This window comes from Folsomia candida, unplaced genomic scaffold (assembly GCF_002217175.1).
Source record: "Folsomia candida strain VU population unplaced genomic scaffold, ASM221717v1 Fcan01_Sc017, whole genome shotgun sequence".
In the NCBI taxonomy this organism is placed as follows: domain Eukaryota; kingdom Metazoa; phylum Arthropoda; class Collembola; order Entomobryomorpha; family Isotomidae; genus Folsomia; species Folsomia candida.
In genome coordinates, this window is record NW_019091209.1 from 2767454 (window position 1) to 2782747 (window position 15294).

Below are 15294 nucleotides of genomic sequence, written 5' to 3' on the forward strand. Positions count from 1 at the left end.
GGAGTGGACACATACGCTTAAGGCTTGGTTGGTACTTGGTTATTAATTCCATTCCATTCATTCATGCCAGGCTGCACTATTCATTCATTTCAATTCATTGACAACTATTAGCTAGCTCCATCAAGGTGCAGAGATGCATCACGCGTAACAATGAAGAGTATTCCAAATATGGAGGAAAAACTGTTTTGGTCATAATTTCAGGGTCTTGAAGTCACTCTTTATTACGAATGCAACCATGCAACAGACTTAATCTTTGTGTTGCAGAACAACGACAACAACAACCCTTTCCGACAAAGACAGTGGCCGCGGAAGGACAGAGGGACAATGTCCCCACGGTTGTTCGATGTCGGCATCATCTCCCCATCTTATATAAACCCGGCTCTCCCCCCATCCTACAATGTTAATGTCCCCCATGTCCCCACGGCTTCCGCGGCCACTGTGAACATGTGTACAAAGGAGATCGAGATTGCGATCGAGATTGTGTTCTGATCCAATATTATTATTGTTGTTATTACAAGATTTGCCACTTGATTGAATAAAATAAAATGTGAATGCAATGAATATAAAATTGATTCTTTGGTTTGGTCAGAGAGATTTTTTTTCAAAGAAATAAATACTTGTGTGTTTTTTTTTGCTTGGTCATCGATCTGATCTCGTATTCTTTGAAAAAAAAATTGTATCCACTATGTACGTATGTGACATTTTTTTATCGCGTGATGAAAACATGAGAGACAACAGAAGGAAGAAAGGACACTGTGATTTCAAGGATATTGCATTACCATGATCTTTGCTTTACAGTATTTCAAGCAGAAAAAAGCTCTTGGCCGATGTAAAATTGGAGAGAAAGCGAGCAGAGGACACAATGGAGAGCCGGGATCTTGTTCTCGGGACAAGAAAGGAGGAAGGAAAGCATGCCAAAAAAAACAGGAGGAAAATTCTCATAGATTGAAATGTTCCAGTTGAGTGAAACGTGGCTGACATATTCGTTCTCGGCTGCATTGCATTGATTCTCGATTTTCAGGTCCGGAATTCAATCGCACATCATATCGCACATAATAACACAATGGAAGAAGAAGGAGCAAGGCGAGTGTAAAATTGGGAAATAAAATTGACAATTTTCAAATTTTAACCTGAACTAACCTCCAAGAAAAAAAAATGCGTTCCTGGTCGATTTACGATGACGAGGTTTGTCGTATGGGATGAATATCTTCGAACTAGTGGAACGCAATGAGAAGCTACCAGATCCTAAGGTAAGTTGGGTGGATAGGTTTTAGTTTTTTAAAAAAAATTATGATCACTTCGGAATACGTGTGGCCTGAAATTTATTACAGTACGTAATACAAATTAAAGACAAAAACACATAAAATTAAAAAAAAACATTTTATTGTACAAAAAAATACAACAAATGTCACCCTGTGTGATGGATTAAAAAATTTTAAGGTACTAATCTGACCGCAACGTATATGTGGACTAATATTTAAGGATAATGTGATACATACAAGTGAGTTTGTACTGTGGTTTGTAACAATGCAAATAAATATCATAAAGTATTAAGTAACAGAATAGATGCAAGAGTATAAAAGTTTCAACGTGGACATTTGATGGCGTTGCATGAGGTAGGCGAGTGCATATTATGTCTTCATAAAACTGTTTTTTTTTTAAATTTTTTTCATAGTTGAAATACTGCTAGTCTGTCCTCGGTTTCTTTAACATTTTTAGACATTCGTCAAGCTTTTTAATGAAGAAATCCACATCCGCTTTTTCCATTCCTAGTGTAGATGCAGCAGTCAAGTATGGAAGTTTGTACAATGGACTATGACATCCCCATCCTAGAGAAGTAGTCGAATTAAAAATTGCACAATCCTCAGTTTTACAGTAGGGCATTTCAAGTCTCTGACTAGAAGAATATTATTACCTTCAAGTTCAACCTGACCAATTGTTTGAGTTTGGGATGGAATTATTACTCGAGCCCCTTGAACATTTCGAAAAAATAGCAGTGATCCCAGCTTGGTGAAAAATGTTGGCATTTCAGCCTCTGTAACACCTACGGCCCGAGTTAGATCTCCAAGGGATATCGCTGTGTTCATTATAAAATTGAGCAAGACTGACTGACTGAGTTAAGGATGTACATATAATATTGATATAGCATTTAATAAAATCACCTGTCGAAAGATCGTTGTTTTTTGATAGTAGCATTTGCAGTTTGTGGGCCATACAAATACTTTTCAATTTCAATTGCAAGTACAGAAAGTTTTCTGCTCGTTTAGTGATCAATGCTTTGTACCCTTTAACCCCCATGCTTAGCATGGTAATAAACACATCCAAGCTCTGACTAGAGGAGGCACGACCTACAACAAAATATAAATTTAGCTTTGCTCACACAAAAACACAATGGATTAACATTAAGTTATTGCTCTGCTCAAACACACCTGGGTATGATTTTTGTATCTGAGAGATAATCTCTTTCGAGTATCCGGCAACAATTGCACCTCCAACAGGAACCATTAAATTTTTGTCGGTACTCATCACAACAATATCCATTCGACCCATTCTGATATAATTCAGATAGAAATAATTAGACAAGAGGCACAAAAATATATTGTAGTACTTAATTACTACTAGACAGACACTTGGCACTCCTATTCTATTAATTATAAGCTTATTACCGACAACCTCGATCAATTGCCCTTACACAGGCTAAGCTTTGGATTCCATAAGCGTTGTTAACCAAGTGGAAAATGGGCGTATTTTTTAGTAGTTGAGCAACTCCTCCAACGTCGTCGCAATCACGGGGAGCGAAACAGCTTGTAGTGGAAATTACGCAGAGAATTGATTCAGTTCCCCTTTCTTTGATAACACTGTCAATCATTTCAAGATCAGTTACTAGTGAGGTTTCGACGAGTTTAGGCTCAACAACTATTGGACTTAGGCCTGAAAGTATGCACAACACAGATTTATTATTAGCTATTTTTAGTTTTAGCTTAATTATGTATAAAGAAATTGCCCCGAACCCGCAGATTGGATAGCTTTAAGACACGATTTTTGATCAATTCTAAGCCATATGACCCATTTTGCGTTGGGTCTGGCCTCCTTCATCGTCTGCAAGCACAAACTGATCGTCATCCCAGTAGCCATTGGGACAACCATTGCATCCACAACCTTACCACAAACTGAAAACGAGTCATTGAAAACAATTTCACAAAAAATATAACTTGATTCCTTACACATGAGACAATATGTAAAAGTTTTTAAAAACCAAAACTTACCGAAGGTGTGCATCAAATCAAGTACTAGTGCATTTGTGAGAGTACAAAGCAAACTGGAACCGGCCGCTTTTGGTTGTGCCTCGGCCAAATCGCCAGATCTGCCCATCCCATGAGCCATGCCGAAGTGACGACGAGAAACAATATCTATAACAAAATTTACAATTAATTCTTACACCAAAACGTACTCAATTAAACTCCTTCAATACATTTTCTACACGTACTTGAATATATGCGACCCTCTCGTTCCCCAACGCCTCCTTTTGAAATAAAGTTATTGCTATCCATTGAAGCTATTTCGTTCACAAGAATTTCAATGGTCTGATCATCCCATCCTTCTTGTGGCCATTTTCTCTATTAAAGGAAACAACCATTATCATTCCATTCCATTCGACAATTACTACAATCATCTCATTATTTATTACCTGGTCCATCAAATGGCGAAACATTTTCTGTCTAGTTTTAGCCGTTTGAAGCCCCATATTTACATAGTTTGGGGGAACAAGGCCCCTCTCGGCCGCTTTGGCAAAGGCTTCACTATACGCCATCCCTGCGGGGAGATAAGTATTTCAAGTTAAGTCTTTCTTATCTATGTTCAGAACTAACTTTTTATCACTTTTTCAACTTATAAATAAATGAAACTTTCCGTACCTGAAAACTGACGAGTTTTGACTATAATTCGGTTAAAACTAGGGTAATACTGGAGCGGTAAGATTAGGTCACTTATCTGGCGATTATTACTGGCGAATTTTTGTCATGTCACGCCGTGCAACTCGTGCGGCACGTTAATTTCGTCATTTCACTTTCCGTCGTAATCTTTGTAGTTCGTTCCCGGCTTCACATAAAAAATGTCGCACTTTCCTCGAGCCAGCTGAGAGCCCGGCTGGTAAAAAAAATCTACCACCACCTGTAAGAAGACGAATTGAATTTTGAATTTTTGATGAAAAACGAGTACTGAGGAAGGTGTCACATTATGGCGTCGACAAAGCCTTCCACGACGCCCAACATTTTGGCCACCTTGGTCACCAAATCAGTCTGGAAATCTGAAGAGCTGGCAGACCTTCTGGCACAAGAAGTTGGGAGACGAGATAAGCTACAAGAATTGGTAAGGGAAAAGTAGTCGTTACGGGGAAAATGATAAGCGTATTGGGTAGGATTTTTATTTTGATAAGGCTTAAAGGTCCAAAAGTGTAAAAAAAAATGTGTAGATGCACAAACAGGTTATTTTTTCGAACAATATATCAATTGTTTCTAAAACTTGTGACGGCGATATTAATTTTCAATTTAACCACAAATTGTAAAGCAAAATTTGTGCCGAGCAAGTGTCTGAGTGAAATATTTCGTTTTATGGACCTTCGTATTTTTTAAATGGAACTTGTTAATTAAACGACTTGTGTTTTTATTATCCTGACAGAAAATAGCTGCAGAGAAGGAAGCCGCTAGATTAAAGATGGAAGGGAACTGCGATCTACAAGAAGAGGTCGAATATTTGCAGAGTTCCTTCAACAAAGTAAAAGTCCTAGTCACTCGAATGGCAAAGGAAAAGTTGCCGAATCGTTGGGAGAACTTGGAATTTTATCAAAATGTTGCAAAAGTTGAGGAATTGGAAAAGTGCAAGAGATACATGATGGTGTTGGATTTCTATACTACAACGTCAGAGAAGATTGGCGATAATATGGAGTCCGGTAATTAATGGATAATATAATAGGTTTTTAATTTACTAATTCAGTTTGTAGAAATTAAAATAATGCTTGTTGTAAAAAATTTCAGATCTCGAAATGGATGCTATCGAGTTGTTTCACAGAGTGAAGGAGATTGAAAATGTCTATGTTGGAGTTGGCGACTGCGAGCATCTGCGAACACTTGGGGCTGGAATTGTGTCGTATTGGTCGGCCAAGTTTGCACAGAAATTGGGCCGGTATAAATCGCATACGTTCATAATTACTGTTAATTACTGTTATGTCTATGCTAAATTTGAACTTTTTGTAATGATTATTGCTTCACAGGGACTTTGAGCAATTATTCGAAGCGTTTGGTTGGCCACTGAGACTTAAAACGGCAATTCCCACGTTGGAAACGCATGAAAAACTACGTCGAGCTATTACAAGCTTTGCAAGAGTAAACGCCAAACCCGTAAGAGACAGTACAAATGAATTGGAAGAGACGCCTAATTCGAAATTTGATCCGATCCTACCAGTTCAGGTTCAAAGAAATTATAAATATATTACAGGATTGTTTGCTTGTTTACCTACCTGGTTATCTATATGTTATCTATAGGTCCTGATGGCGCCTTTGAAACGTAGATTTCGTTTCCATTTTCTAAGCGATAAGCCAACTAGTGAATCGTCAAAGCCTGAGTGGTATTTCTCTCAAGTACGAAAAACATACATGTTCAATAGTTTAATATACAGAAAAATGGTATTGAATTGACAAACATTATTTGCAATATAACAGGTTAAACAGTGGGTATTCGACCTTGTGCCTTTCGTGAAAACACATCTAGAACAAATCACCGTCTCAGAAATGGGAATCTCGTGCATCATTGAATTCGTTCGATGTGTATCAGACATGCTTATCCTTAAGGTTGACGCTCATCTCCAAGATGATTTTCGAGACGGCGTATTTGTCAAAATACTTGAAGAGTCGATTGCATTCGAAAATGAAATTGGGGATTTTGTTGCTGAATGTGTTGACTCACAATCTAAGAGTTATCTGCCCGCTTTTGTCAATGCTGTCTTTTCCCGACCAGAAACGTTGCAACGCTGGGTGCAAGCTGAAAAGTTAGGTATATAAAAGAGCCGCTAGAACGTTATTATTATTGTTAGTATTATTTAGTTAAACTTCAACTACTAATACTAATTCAACTTTGACTTTCTATTATTCTGTAGCTTCCCTGGAAAAACTGGATGACATGTTTAGCTCAGAATCTGCTTGGAGCAAGCCCATTGCTGCGGGACCACCGGAAATTGTAGATTTGTTTGTAGCTGTGATTCGTAGTTTAACCGATCGATTCGCACATCTCCAGCATCGTGCACAGCGTTTAAAATTTCTTCACTTGTTGAACGATTTACTAGACGAATTTCATGTACGCTCGCTTCAAACATGGAAGTGCAAGTCGGATATTAACGAATATTTGCCAAACGATACTCCAATCGACTATGTTATCGCTGATGCGTTGTACAGTATTCATGACACTCTTCAGGAATGGGAGTATTTACCTGTAAGATTTATTATTTTGATTATTTTTTTGATTTTGATGCAGTCAAAAGTCTAAGCAAAAAATATTGATTTGTAGTTCTTTGCGTCAATGTCCGTCAGAAATCCTAACGAGGATATTATTTCGAATGCCGCTATATATGCTACTGCCATGGACCTTTCACCACGTCGCCAATCTTCAAGCAGCACCAACTTTGTACCCATGATTTCATACGGAAGCGATTCCGCACCAGAATCTCCTGATTTTCAGCCCGGAAACCTTTTCGAAAATGCGTGCGGATTATACTGGTGTTTGGCAAATGAAATTCAAACAAAATGGTGCACCCAAGTAATCCGTCGAGTCAAAGAAGATATCCATAAATATGCTCAGATAAAATGGCAATCGTTTGATTGTACAACGACGCCTGAACGTTTAACAGATCAGCTTTTCCCCGCTCTGCAGACGCTCAAAGACACATGGAAAACTCTCTTTAATAGCATGGATCCTAAGAATGCGGATAAATGGATGAAAAAGCTGGCTGTTAAGGTCGATGAGGCGAGTACATGATTGAACCTATTAAAAAAATACTACCTGATTACTAGATTACTGATACAAATTTAACGTTCCAGGTTTTAATGGACGTGGTCATACTGCCAAACCAATTTTCTCGTGCTGGTGTATCTCAGCTAGAGTTTGACTGCACCACTGGAATCTTACCAATATTTAGCGACAACGGTGTCAACTGTAAAATTTTCTTTGGCAGCGTCTCCTCCGCGTTGATAATACTGCAACTGAGCACGGGGGAAGCAATGCTGCTTTATGACACGTTGCAGAGTGAAAATTTTGAAGACCGTGAGCTTGCCTTAACTGAGTTGGACGTCACCATTTGTCAGTCGGAAGTGATTAAAGTAATAAAAAGTCGTTGTGATCTTCGCATTTAATTACTTAAACTTTGTTTTCATATATACAAAAATAACAAGCCTTAATTTGACTAATTTAAAGAGTTGTGCTACCACAAAGTCACTATACATTTACGAATTATTTAGATTAGCTCTCCTTATTGTAATTATTTAGATTTGTACCATTTTTATGCAACGGTAAATGTATGTAAAAGTATTTTTTTGGAATAAAGTAATCAAGTTTCATTCAAGGTACAGTCAATGGAACAAGTATAGGCACCACCCACGCAAGCTACCTAAAATTGCCTATAACTTTGGAATGCATTATCAAATTAGCATGAAACTTTGTACACATTTAGCAAATCTAATGTAGTGTTCGATTATAATCATGTTTTATTGATTAAAATTGGATAAACATAGTTTTTAAATAATTTGTTGGAAAATATATAAAATTAACCCGCAAAAAGTATTGGCACCCTATAACTTATAAAATCATAAATCAAAGAATCGCCAATTTTATTACGTCACACTGCTTCTAATGTTATGTGGCACCTCCCCTCGACGCAATAAGAGCATAAATAGACCGTTGAATTGATTCGACAAGTTTCTTTATAACGCTTTTCTATATGTCTGCCAAAACTTCTTTCGAACTTTCGACAAGCTCGTTTTTCGACGAGTGGTTTCCCATCAGTCCCTCTTTTCTCAACCCGGACAATCAGAATCACATCGGGAGACTGTGCGGCCAACGAAAGAACCTTAACCTTTTCGGTTTCCAAAAATGTGCATCGATAATTTGGATGCATGTTTTGGGGCCACTGCATTTTTGGAATATGAAATTCCTTTCTAGGTTAGGTTTTTGTCAAATGTTTCAAATTATCGCTTATAATGATTACTTAGACCTCCCTGGTCATGATTTTGTCGATAATTACCAGATAACTATGCCGCGACCTAGTCATTTAACCCCAAACCACAATCGATCCTACGCTGTGTTTAACTGCCATATGCACATATTCGTTTTTGTGAGCCTTTTATCACATCCGCCAGACTTGGACCATTCAATTGGCTCCGAATAACTAATACTGGCTTACGTCGAAGCAGCAGACCCTTCTTTACTCAATGAAAGTCTATTTAGGGTGATATTGACCCTATTCCAATTTATTGAGCTTCTTCGTTTTGAGGACCCTCGCGTTTGTCGGGCAACTGGACCCTGAAACCCCATGGCATGATTTTTTATTGATCACCATATTGCATGATCTGTTGACCCCTCAGTTCGTACTCAAATTCAACATGATTTTGGAGGTTGAAATATTCCGATCTCGAGTGATAGTTTGCTTGATTAATCCGTTGATTTTAGGATTAGGCGGCTTTTTTAGCCGGATCATAAGAAAGCAGGAACTAAAATGATTGCTTCATGTCCTTTGGCTACATTTCGAATAGTAAATATCACGGAGCATGTGTCCTGTCTGAGTTTTCGATATCCAAGCTTGTTTGAGAAGGAGGCAAGATTATTTCTCGCTCTGCCAAAAATAGCTCGTTTGGTGTCGCAATTTTGGCTGTAGACAATACCAATCTGGACTTACGAAGCAGATAAAGTTATATTTTGTGATCTGATTAACTTACCGTGACAAAAGGCAGAGGTTTATCGTTATAAAAATTTCGCTCAAATAAGTAAGACATAAGGTGCCAATACTTTTTGCAGGTTCCAACCTGACGTGTTCGTGTCAAAATCAGAATAACGTTACGGTTATATAATTTCAGTCGGGAACATGATTATAATCGAACACTACATTAGATTTACTAAATGTGTACAAAGTTTCATGCTAATTTGATAATGCATTCCAAAGTTATAGGCAATTTTAGGTAGCTTGCGTGGGTGGTGCCTATACTTGTTCCATTGACTGTACTTGTGTAAAAATGATGTTAGCATCAGTCTTGTCTTGTTAGTAAGATTTTGAGTAAAGAAAAAAATAAGTAAGATATTCATAAATCAATTCTCGTACAAGTAATGAACAAATTGCATCGACATAATAATAAGAAAATCTGCATAAATACAAATCGGCTAACAATTATAAACTGAAAGTTCCAAAGGCGAGTGACCAAAAAATTGTTTGAATAAATCAAGAAATAAATAAGATAACAAACAGAACAAAATATGCAACTTGCAATTTTGAAACGATTCATTTGATAAAAATAATAACATCAGAAACAATTGCCAATTGTAGAAATTTCAAATTTTCTGTATCTTTTTTTAGAAAAAAGTCATTCAGCTCCCCCCTTCCAAATAAAATAATAATCATGGGTACCCTACATCTCAAGGACTATTTGAATGCTCCCGAAAACAAAGATTTTCATACGTACTTGCATATGAAGTAAAAGTATACATACAAAGAAATAAAACACAAGAAACAATGCATTTTTTTTCATTCGCCTTTTATTGATTTTATTCAACCCATTTCGTAGTCTTATACATGGTTACATATCGTTTTAATATATGGTAATCTGTATTTGTCAGTTATCTATTTTTTAAAACGATTCGTATAACATATATGCCACATATACTATTAATTAATTCATCATATTTATAACTTTAGTAATTATCAGTATCATTGGTCTTTATGTAAAAGCTAGGAGTTTACTGGAATTTAGAATCACAAAATTTATATAATCTATTAATACTTTATTCCAATTATAACAAAAGGATTAGAAAATTAAGAATAATCAAAATCTCAATATAAAAAAATATACGCTTTTGCTACCAAATTATACTACTCAACGGTATGAACTTATCAAGCATTTATTTAAAACTAGAGCTAGCCAGACTACTAAGCATATCGACTGCATTTAATAGTACCAGCTCACTAGCGGAATGAATATTCGAAGATTATAAACATATTATATATATATTGTAGTTTTTTTGTATTTTGTGTTAGGAACGATTGCATTAGTTACTTTCATATAGCTTTAAAAATAAAGACAAATATTTTTCATCCAAAGATAAATACTTTATTCATCTTATTATACATAATATCTCAGTTAGTAGGAAAATGTTCACCTCAAATTTTTTTGGCATTGGTATGAGTTAAATGCGAGAATGACATAACTAATTAACCAACTAACTAGATAATGTTTAATATTATATTTTCATAGAAAAAATTAGCTAGGAAGCACTCACCCCGTCACTAATTTCTAATTCGCGAGGAGCTTCAGTTGAACCTGTGTCAACTCCCTCGGCGTCAGTACCAGTCGGAGATGTGCAAGGTAAAGGAGAGATCGGACCACCTAAAAATAGTATAACATACTGTACAAAGGTGTCATGAAAATGTGAAATAAATCGAAATAGTACCATTGTTTTGATCCAATGATGACTCATTTTGGATGTCATCAATATCAGTCAGTTTTGGTCGCTTCGCCGGTGAGGAAACCGGTGTAGAGTTCAGATCAATTCTTTTTCCATCTTGAACGGGAGAATTATTGCTCCCATCAGAAACCGGGCTAAAGCCATATGAGTCCAAAGTTCTTTGTTTAATTTGTTTATTTTTATTTGTATTTCGTTTAGCAACACCGCGACACCATTTGGTACTCTTTCGGGGTGCTTTCCGTTTCTTGACGACGGAAGCGGCAGACTTTTTAGTGATGGAAGATTGAAGTACGGTCACCGGTTTAACTGTTGAAGCACTCGTGGCAATCGTACCAGCTGGGTCTTGAGAGGGGTTTGATGCAGCAGATCGCCGAAACATTGCGGGAATAGTGGGTACGAGTCCATTTCCAACATTGTTGGGTGGAGCAAGTGGAGCAGCCGCATCTTGGCCTATTTGAAGGCTCAACATATCATTGACCTTTCCAAACCAATTAAACAGATTAACTCGAAGGACATGTCCACGCCAATCAGGAAGCTCGTGTACGCGCTGATGTCGAAAATTAGCCAAGGCATCTTTATTGTACGGGAAGAATCGCTTAGCAACCTTTAACAGCTTGACTTTTGACATGTTGAAATACTTTCGGTTCGTCCCTTTTGACCTGAGCATGTGTACTTGGGTCCCAGAAATGGAAATAGCTGGGATGCTGCTGCTCTCTGATGTCGAAGCTTCTGGGGTGAGTCGAAGTAGAATATTAACATTTGTTATTATTATTATCATCATGTGTAACAGACACGGATAGCTAAATATTCTTTCCTTGTTAACTTAATAACTTACCTTTCTTGGTGATAGCGACACAAGCATTGCATTCCCAATCTTCAACAGACTTCAATTTTCCACACTTCTTGTGAATCGCGGAAGCACCACAAAGTGAGCAGCGAGCCAGCTCATAAGATCTATCATGATTACAACAGGTATACTAATAAACTAAATGTTCAAATGTTGAAAGTATAGGTTCGAGAATACAAAAATCAAAGAACTATACCCAAATTCTGCATTGAAATCATTTCCCTTTGGACATAAGCAAACTTTTGCATCGCACAATGAATATTGAAAGAGCAAATCATTAAAAGTCGTCCCTCGTTCCCAAGATGCGTCCCTGGAAATGAATACATCAAGGAATGATGTGAGTGAGTCGTGAATGAATTGCATACTACATAGCAAGCAGATAGGTATAGAAAGATATTTCAATTGATAATAATTTGAATGAAAAGAGTCGTTCAAGAACATAAATATTCAATAATCCATATATGGATTTCTAACGACAAAATATCCAACTATAAACATAGGAAATATATTTGCGTGTATATTTATATACATTAGAACTTACTGTTCTGGGACAAAGACTCCATGGGTTCGTAATTCCTCAATAAATTTGGTTGTTTCATTGCATAATGGGCATTTCAAAAAGTATCCAGCATTTAATGCCATTTGCTGATATAAGACAGAGAAATCAGTTTATGAGAAATGTAAAACTCTGACAATCCACATAGTAATTACTATGTGTAAAAATAACTAACCTTAGCACAATCCTTATGGAATATAGATCCATTGCAGCATCCCCCTTTGATTACGTCTTCATCTTTTGAAATGCCAGACATACACAAGGGACAACTCAGTTCTTCATTATCAGGAAGACAAATGTTCTGATGGTCGTAGTGCTTGGGGCAGTACGTCCTAGAAAAAATGAAGCGAATATTATATTAGTTTGCTCATTATTCTCAATGCAATGTTAACATAGTATATTTTCACAGAAAATGATTTGATTGTGTGAAAGTTTAGAACTTACATCGTTATCGAAAATCAATCAATATACCAATCAATCTTAACACTCGAAAGTCTGTCATTCACTTACTCAAAATTTCGTAAGAATTGGTATTGGATATCATTGGCCAGACCACACGGGAAATGATACGTAGTTCGGCAAGCTTTCGTACAACATCCAATAGATGCACCAGTTTTCCCACAAAATGTACATTTCTGAAAAAATAAGGTATATTAATATTATATTTATTACTTTATTAATTTAACTTAAATCCTTCTTACCAAACGGCCTCCCCTTCGCACTTCCTTCATAATATCTTCCGGCATAAATCCAAGAATACCCTCCGCATCAGTTCCTGATTGCGTCAACCCTGACGAAAACAACTGCAAGAAGGCAATAAATAATGAATAATTTTATAAAATAAAATATCCACTAACTAAACTAACCATGCAGAAGTAATGGCAAACAAGCCCATTCAAATCGTAGAGTGGTCCATAGCTGACTTCATTCAGTTCTGGTGACTTGCAGAAGATACAGACAAGTTTGTTGTCCTTATCCGTGATCATTTTCACCAACGTTAACTCCGGTATCTGAATCCCGTCTGCAAATGAGTCATATGTATTATTTTATGTTTATTTATTATATACTAAAGATATGGAATTGAAGTTCGCCAATCCGCCATTTCCCTTCAATGTTTTGCTAGCCAAGCACAAAGTATTTAAGATAACCTAATCATGGGATGAGTTTGATACTTATTAAATTAATTTCAATTTTGATAAAATTCCGTCCTGCACATAAGCTCTCTTTGTTGGGGACTTTGGAATTTTTCTTATTCATTGTTTGGTACATTCCAACACAACCAGAGCATTCTTCACATTGATTCACCAACCCTTCACATTGATTCATCAATGCGAAAATTGCTGACCTCGATAAGCTACGAGACCCAATGAGGGAGGAAGTGCTAATGTTTGTTTAATTTTATACCAGCTTAACTATTTACAGGATAACTCTGAAAATTTCATTATGTAAAACAAAGTTGGTGTAATGTAGATACCGTGCAAAAAGGATGTTATCGATTTGACGGGGATTATGCGGCAAGCATCCAATAAAATCATTCCATGCTAATTATAACATGAAGAATATAGGTCACACTAGCCGAGTAGGGATCAAAACTTCTTAAGAAAATCTACCTCACTCTTTCAATAGAAAATAATAAACCCCAAAAGTCAAAACTAAAATATCTCTCCCCCCCCCCCCCCCTCAGAAAAAATACACGAATAATACCAACCACACAAATAGATTAAATGTTGATAAGAAATACAACTTACCTTCCTCCGACGAATACGACCGACGTCCCTGCATCAGTTCAATTGCAGAATTTTCCTCTCCCATTTCGAAAATCAGTCTTTCAAAAGCTACTACTCGTAGACTTTTGTCCTCCTCCTACTGCACCGCTGGGGGGTGGGCTTATTTCAAATTCAAATACGATAAGAAATTAAATTTTCAAAAATTCCGAAGAATATTTCCTGGAGCTCTCGTGGAATGAGAGCGAGCAGAAGAAGTGGAGAAGTGATGCGGAGTAGGAAAGCGAGGGATCGGGCCGAGTGAAGAAGCGAGGGAGGAAAATTAACGGCCAACTTTGAAGCCAACCCCGCCGACTCGTTTGGGCCTCATTCCCATTGGATTTCTCACTCGCTGCCTACTTTATGCAAAATCTCGACTTTCTCAAAATGACCGGACAGTTAATTAACTAAATATAGTTAATATTTAATTGATTTATGGAAGTGATAAGATAACCTGATTTTTTATGAGATTAGTATTATTTCTTCATAGATAAGCGTATTTCTTAGCTCCACAATTTGTATTTGATTTACATTATGTAAATTACATATAATTTAATTAAGCATTTATTTGTTTTTTCATTTCTCTTCTGTAGCATTTCTTCATTTTTAAGGCTAAAAAGACTTAAAAGATGACTCATTCACAGTCAAGCGGCATGATTATAAAATTATCATCGGATAACCTGCATTCTATTCTAAGAGTGCTGAGTACTTTTTATTTAGTTGCAGCAATAAAATAAAAAATTATATGAATAATGTCATTATTAAATTCATATCTCTCTCCTGAAATGACATTGACGTGACATTGAGGACTGAATATTGTCTCATCACATCACTCCATCCTTAGCATGGTGACAAAGGAGAGGTTAAAGGCATGAATGGATTTGCATAAGTACTAAATTGGCTTCTATTGTGTACTTACATGCATACAATCCAAGTTTTTAGCCGTATATATCTATATATATTGCCAAAAACGAGATGAGAGAGGTTGCATGATTCCACTCCACCAATTCCTTTCTTGGACAATAAAGGAAAATGCATCATGCCTGATTAAGACACAAATCAGGAAGGATCATCGTCGTATAATTCATAAGAGAGAAGTGTTATTACGTAGTTTTATGTGACCTTCCAGCTAAATTGAATCAAATATGGTTATTACTCTACTAAATTTGCAATGAGACACAAATCTAAATAAATTGATATTACTGCTGTTTTATAGACTTTTATAAGATGCAATATTTGCGTGGGTGGTTGGCACTCAACGTTCGTCGTCAACAAGATCCCGTTTAATGTTTAACCGAGAACTTGCATTACATGATGATGATGATGTACGTTTTTTGTGCCGTGTTGTTATTATTATTATGCCGAAAGAAAGGGGTAGAAGACTAGTCATCATGAAATCAAACAAGGAGTGC

At 36.6% G+C, this 15294-nt stretch overlaps 3 protein-coding genes across 6 annotated transcripts; 1 reads left to right on the forward strand and 2 right to left on the reverse strand.

Moving 5' to 3' along the window:
- Positions 1 to 1366: 1366 nt before the first annotated feature.
- Positions 1367 to 4071, reverse strand: LOC110856771 (O-phosphoseryl-tRNA(Sec) selenium transferase). The gene is made up of 10 exons (XM_022105316.2): positions 3915 to 4071; positions 3689 to 3813; positions 3488 to 3617; positions 3267 to 3410; positions 3012 to 3170; positions 2667 to 2931; positions 2430 to 2551; positions 2163 to 2348; positions 1916 to 2077; positions 1367 to 1829 (listed from the first exon to the last, which is right to left on the reverse strand). Exons 2-10 carry the CDS (start codon positions 3809 to 3811, stop codon positions 1687 to 1689), a joined length of 1434 nt encoding a protein of 477 aa, XP_021961008.1. The 5' UTR covers positions 3812 to 3813; positions 3915 to 4071; the 3' UTR covers positions 1367 to 1686.
- A 28-nt stretch (positions 4072 to 4099) lies between these two features.
- Positions 4100 to 9504, forward strand: LOC110856770 (RAD50-interacting protein 1). 3 transcript variants are annotated; one of them, XR_004836453.1, is made up of 10 exons: positions 4100 to 4368; positions 4678 to 4948; positions 5034 to 5181; positions 5270 to 5465; positions 5541 to 5636; positions 5718 to 6048; positions 6152 to 6483; positions 6559 to 7014; positions 7089 to 7610; positions 9283 to 9504. XR_004836453.1 is itself a non-coding variant. In XM_022105315.2 (9 exons), the coding sequence occupies exons 1-9, from the start codon at positions 4237 to 4239 to the stop codon at positions 7398 to 7400; spliced, it is 2274 nt and encodes a 757-aa protein (XP_021961007.1). In that variant the 5' UTR covers positions 4100 to 4236; the 3' UTR covers positions 7401 to 7613. The 3 variants fall into 3 exon arrangements, 1 of the variants encoding a protein (XP_021961007.1); XR_004836454.1 differs by having other exon boundaries at positions 9289 to 9504; XM_022105315.2 differs by lacking the exon at positions 9283 to 9504 and having other exon boundaries at positions 7089 to 7613.
- A 267-nt stretch (positions 9505 to 9771) lies between these two features.
- On the reverse strand, positions 9772 to 14147 carry LOC110857011. 2 transcript variants are annotated; one of them, XM_022105610.2, is made up of 10 exons: positions 13868 to 14147; positions 12986 to 13140; positions 12821 to 12922; positions 12630 to 12754; positions 12295 to 12451; positions 12105 to 12208; positions 11760 to 11873; positions 11552 to 11670; positions 10702 to 11442; positions 9772 to 10637 (listed from the first exon to the last, which is right to left on the reverse strand). In XM_022105610.2, exons 1-10 carry the CDS (start codon positions 13929 to 13931, stop codon positions 10516 to 10518), a joined length of 1803 nt encoding a protein of 600 aa, XP_021961302.1. In that variant the 5' UTR covers positions 13932 to 14147; the 3' UTR covers positions 9772 to 10515. The 2 variants fall into 2 exon arrangements, with proteins under 2 accessions (XP_021961302.1, XP_021961301.1); XM_022105609.2 differs by having other exon boundaries at positions 10702 to 11445; positions 13868 to 14146.
- Positions 14148 to 15294: the final 1147 nt, after the last annotated feature.

Excerpts from the sequence above, each read along its gene's own strand:
- LOC110856771 (XM_022105316.2), bottom strand. The coding sequence starts at position 3,811 with ATGGCGTATAGTGAAGCCTTTGCCAAAGCGGCCGAGAGGGGCCTTGTT. Across the intron at positions 3,411-3,487 it reads AGAGGGTCGCATATATTCAA|ATATTGTTTCTCGTCGTCAC; the intron begins GTACGTGTAGAA and ends ATTTTGTTATAG. Across the intron at positions 2,349-2,429 it reads GATACAAAAATCATACCCAG|GTCGTGCCTCCTCTAGTCAG; the intron begins GTGTGTTTGAGC and ends ATTTTGTTGTAG.
- LOC110856770 (XM_022105315.2), top strand. The coding sequence starts at position 4,237 with ATGGCGTCGACAAAGCCTTCCACGACGCCCAACATTTTGGCCACCTTG. Across the intron at positions 4,949-5,033 it reads TGGCGATAATATGGAGTCCG|ATCTCGAAATGGATGCTATC; the intron begins GTAATTAATGGA and ends AAAAAATTTCAG. Across the intron at positions 6,484-6,558 it reads AGGAATGGGAGTATTTACCT|TTCTTTGCGTCAATGTCCGT; the intron begins GTAAGATTTATT and ends ATTGATTTGTAG.
- LOC110857011 (XM_022105609.2), bottom strand. The coding sequence starts at position 13,931 with ATGGGAGAGGAAAATTCTGCAATTGAACTGATGCAGGGACGTCGGTCG. Across the intron at positions 12,923-12,985 it reads TTTGCCATTACTTCTGCATG|TTGTTTTCGTCAGGGTTGAC; the intron begins GTTAGTTTAGTT and ends GCCTTCTTGCAG. Across the intron at positions 11,874-12,104 it reads GGAGTCTTTGTCCCAGAACA|GGACGCATCTTGGGAACGAG; the intron begins GTAAGTTCTAAT and ends ATTCATTTCCAG.